Source organism: Diabrotica virgifera, chromosome 5, assembly GCF_917563875.1.
Source record: "Diabrotica virgifera virgifera chromosome 5, PGI_DIABVI_V3a".
In the NCBI taxonomy this organism is placed as follows: domain Eukaryota; kingdom Metazoa; phylum Arthropoda; class Insecta; order Coleoptera; family Chrysomelidae; genus Diabrotica; species Diabrotica virgifera.
Window position 1 is genome coordinate 104,289,563 of NC_065447.1, and position 4,014 is coordinate 104,293,576.

General features: G+C 33.7%; 1 protein-coding gene across 1 annotated transcript; it reads left to right on the forward strand.

Moving 5' to 3' along the window:
* Positions 1-870: 870 nt before the first annotated feature.
* Positions 871-2,808, forward strand: LOC126885424 (uncharacterized). Its single transcript, XM_050651994.1, has one exon. The coding sequence runs from the start codon at positions 871-873 to the stop codon at positions 2,806-2,808; it is 1,938 nt and encodes a 645-aa protein (XP_050507951.1).
* Positions 2,809-4,014: the final 1,206 nt, after the last annotated feature.

Below are 4,014 nucleotides of genomic sequence, written 5' to 3' on the forward strand. Positions count from 1 at the left end.
CCAAAATTAAATGATTACGATGCTCCTCCAGAAGATGACGATCAGACGGAAATACGTTTTCATTATTGTTGGATTAAAGATTTAGGGAAATTAGTAAAGTCACAATTAACCAAGGAACACCGGAAAACACATATTTGCGATCGTTGTTTAAACTATTTTAACAGTGTATGCAAACTAGCAGAACATGAAGAAATGTGTTCGGATATGAATAAATGCAAAATGACTGTTCCTAAATATGATCATGTGTTCATGTGTTTTCGAAATTTTACGTACAAACAAACAACTCCGTTTATAGTTTATGCCGATTTTGAATGCCAATTACATAATTTTACGGATTCCAATGTCAAATTGAGTAAAACAGCAAAATATCAGAAACATGTACCTTTTAGTGCAGGTTATTATTTTAAATGTGCTTACGATGACAGTTTATCTTATTTTAAGAGCTATAGAGGTAAAAATTGCATGGAGTGGTTTGCAAAAGAAATGGCTGAAATTTCCAAATTTGTAAATTCCAAGTTGAAAACAATTATACCTATCGCCGAAAAGCCTAACACAAAGGGAGCAACGGTGTGCCATATTTGTGAGAAACGCTTTTTGACAACAGATACAATTGTAGTAGACCACGACCATTTTACCGGACAGGTACGTGGAGTTGCGCACCAAGCATGTAATTTAAACTTTAAAAAATTGTTTGTTGTTCCCGTGGTTTTTCACAATTTTAGTGGTTACGATTCGCATTTTATGATTATTGATTTATGCAAACATGGACACTTGAGCTTACTTCCCATTAATAAAGAAAAATATATTTCATTTACATTACACTCTGACGAACACCAAATTAAATTACGATTTATTGATTCACTAAGATTTATGGGAGCTTCACTCGACGAATTAGCATCAATTTTAGACACATCGGAAAAGAAGATTTTAAAACGAGAATTTAGTCATTTAGATGATGATACATTCAATTTGTTAACTTGTAAAGGAGTATTTTGTTACGATTATATCGATAGTGTGGAAAAATTAGATGAAACTTCTTTACCCAACATTAGGTATTTTTATAATAAGCTAAATAATGAATATATTAGTGAAGAGAAGTATGCTCATGCGCAGAGTGTTTGGAATAAATTTAATTGTAAAAATTTGGGTGAATACAGCGATTTGTATTTGAAAACAGATATTCTGCTGCTGGCTGATGTGTTTGAGCAGTTTCGACAAAAATGTCGAGACACGTATAAACTAGATCCTGCTTGGTATTATACCATGCCAGGATACACGTGGGATTGTATGCTGAGATACACAAAATGTAAATTAGAATTGCTAAAAGATGTGGATATGATTTTGTTCATGGAAAAAGCCATAAGAGGCGGAATATCTGTTTGCAGCAACAGGTATTCGGAGGCCAACAACAAATACATGTCGACGTATGACCCCACACAACCCTCTAAATACATCATGTATTTAGACGTGAATAATCTGTATGGCTGGGCCATGAGCGAGGCTTTACCAATAGGAGGATTCAAATGGATTGAAGATGGTACCAAATTTGGTGTTGCATCAAAATCCACTAATCTTCCCGAAGGTCATATTGATATTATGTCAATACCAAATGATGCGAAAGAGGGCTATTTTTTCCAAGTTGACTTGGAGTATCCACGCGAATTGCATGATAAACACAAAGATTTTCCATTTGCTGCCGAACACCGCATTCCGCCCGGTTCAAAATTGCCAAAGTTAATACCGACCTTATATCACAAAACAAAATATATTATTCATTATAGAAATCTTAAACAGGCATTAGAGAACGGTTTAATTTTAACAAAGATACACAGAGTGTTGAAATTTAAACAATCTGCGTGGCTGCGACCATATATTGAGTTAAACACCAACTTACGAACAGCAGCCACAAGTAGCTTCGAAAAAAATCTCTTTAAATTAATGAATAATGCTGTGTTCGGTAAGACAATGGAGAACATAAGACGTCATCGTATCGTAAAATTATGTAAAAAATGGCATGGAAGGTACGGAGCCAAAAATTTGATTGCAAGTAGTCGATTTCATAGTCGAACGATCTTTCATGAGAATTTGGTGGCTATCGAACTGAAAAAATCAGAAGTATGCTTTAATAAACCCCTGTATATAGGCGCAGCAATCCTTGATATATCCAAATTATGTATGTACGATTTTCATTATAACTTTATGCTTCCAACGATGGGAGAAGAAAACTGTTCATTGCTGTACATGGACACAGACAGCTTTATTTATGAACTGCAATGTTCAGATGCATATAGAGAGGTTTTAAAAGCATATCCAAGCAAATTCGATACCTCCGACTACGCCGAAAATAACCCATATGACATAGAACGATTAAATAAAAAAATCCCTGGATTAATGAAGGATGAGGCAAATGGGAAAATAATTACACATTTTATTGGGCTAAGATCAAAAATGTACACATTTAAAATGCAAATAACAGACGTGGAGAGGGAAAAAGAAAGACAACGCCTGGAACGAAAACAACTAAACAAAGAGAGAATTGAAAGCGACGTAAGCAATTTGGGAATAACCAAAAAGGCAAAAGGAGTGAAATATAATGTCGTTCGAAATAAAATTACGTACGAAGACTATGAAAAATGTCTTAAAGAATTCAAAATTCAAAACGCAAGCCAAAGATGTATTCGGTCGTATCAACATTCAGTATTTAGCATCGAACAGTCCAAAACAGCCCTAAGTCCTTATGACGACAAGCGGTACTTAATACCAAAATCATTTAATACGCTTCCGTGGGGGCATTCTAATATTTCGTAATTTTTTTTTTGTTATTATGAAAATGCTTAATGGCTACTTAAAACAGAAAAAAGAAAAGGTCACTTATCGCTAAGTTTTTGTAAATTGTATATAAAAAAAATATAATATCCATTGTATAATGTAATTTTTTATTAATAAACTTGTCTAATCTTGATTTTTGTTCGTTTTATTTATGTTAGATAAAAATAAAAGACATCATATTTATTAATATTATTTATTCACAATTATCCAAATCATTTACAACTTTAATTTTATAATACCATACATATTCATTTAAAGCTTGACTTAACAAAGTATCTGGAGAAATTTCACAAAACGCAGTTAAAAGTTCAAGCGGACCATATAAACTAGTACTAGCTTTACAATTGTTTTGAATAAAACGTACAACATTTCTATAATACGAAAAAAACTGTAAATTATCCAATAACGACACTCGTTGAGACACTAAATCAATGTTTGCTCTCAGGATCTGGCTTACATCATCTTCACATAAATAATATTCGATTCCATGTTTCTCGATAGTCAGGAACTTTACATTTTCCATTACCAATTGTCTTAGTTTGCAGAAATCACCACACTCAAATTCGATTGGATCATACTCATCGGCATAGGTCGGCAAAGGTGGTATGAAAAATTCTTCCATAATTTGTATAAACATCTCAATTAGGGTAGTCCACTCGAATGTGTTTAAACTGATTCTTGTACATTTACCATGTTGGTACAGAATAATGGATGGAGAAAACTGTCGAGCTGGAGATAGGCCAATTTTTATGTGAAAACATCCTATTGGATAGGTAGTTTCCAATAAATAATATGGTTCATCTTTGGCAGCTTCTTCATATTTTTCCAGTACTCGATCTAATTCAGCGTCGTAGATAATTGTCTCTTCACTTTCGTATCCGCTATCTTGAGAAGCCATATTACTGCTGTTGCAACTGAATACACAAGTCGGTTGGAGAAACTCAAACTGAATGTGACGGATGGTTGCTGAGAGAATTTATACTTTTTCAATCCCCCACTCTTTGCGTGTAATTGTCAGCATTTTCTAAAAAATGTATGTCTACGCGGCGTATCGAAATATAGATCCTTAAACTACATCTGAACTAGTAATCCAGCTGTTGTGATTGCTATCCAATCCTAACCATTTAACATACATCTTATTGCCTTTTCGTCTAAGTACTTTTTCAACCAAGTAAGTGTCGGGAT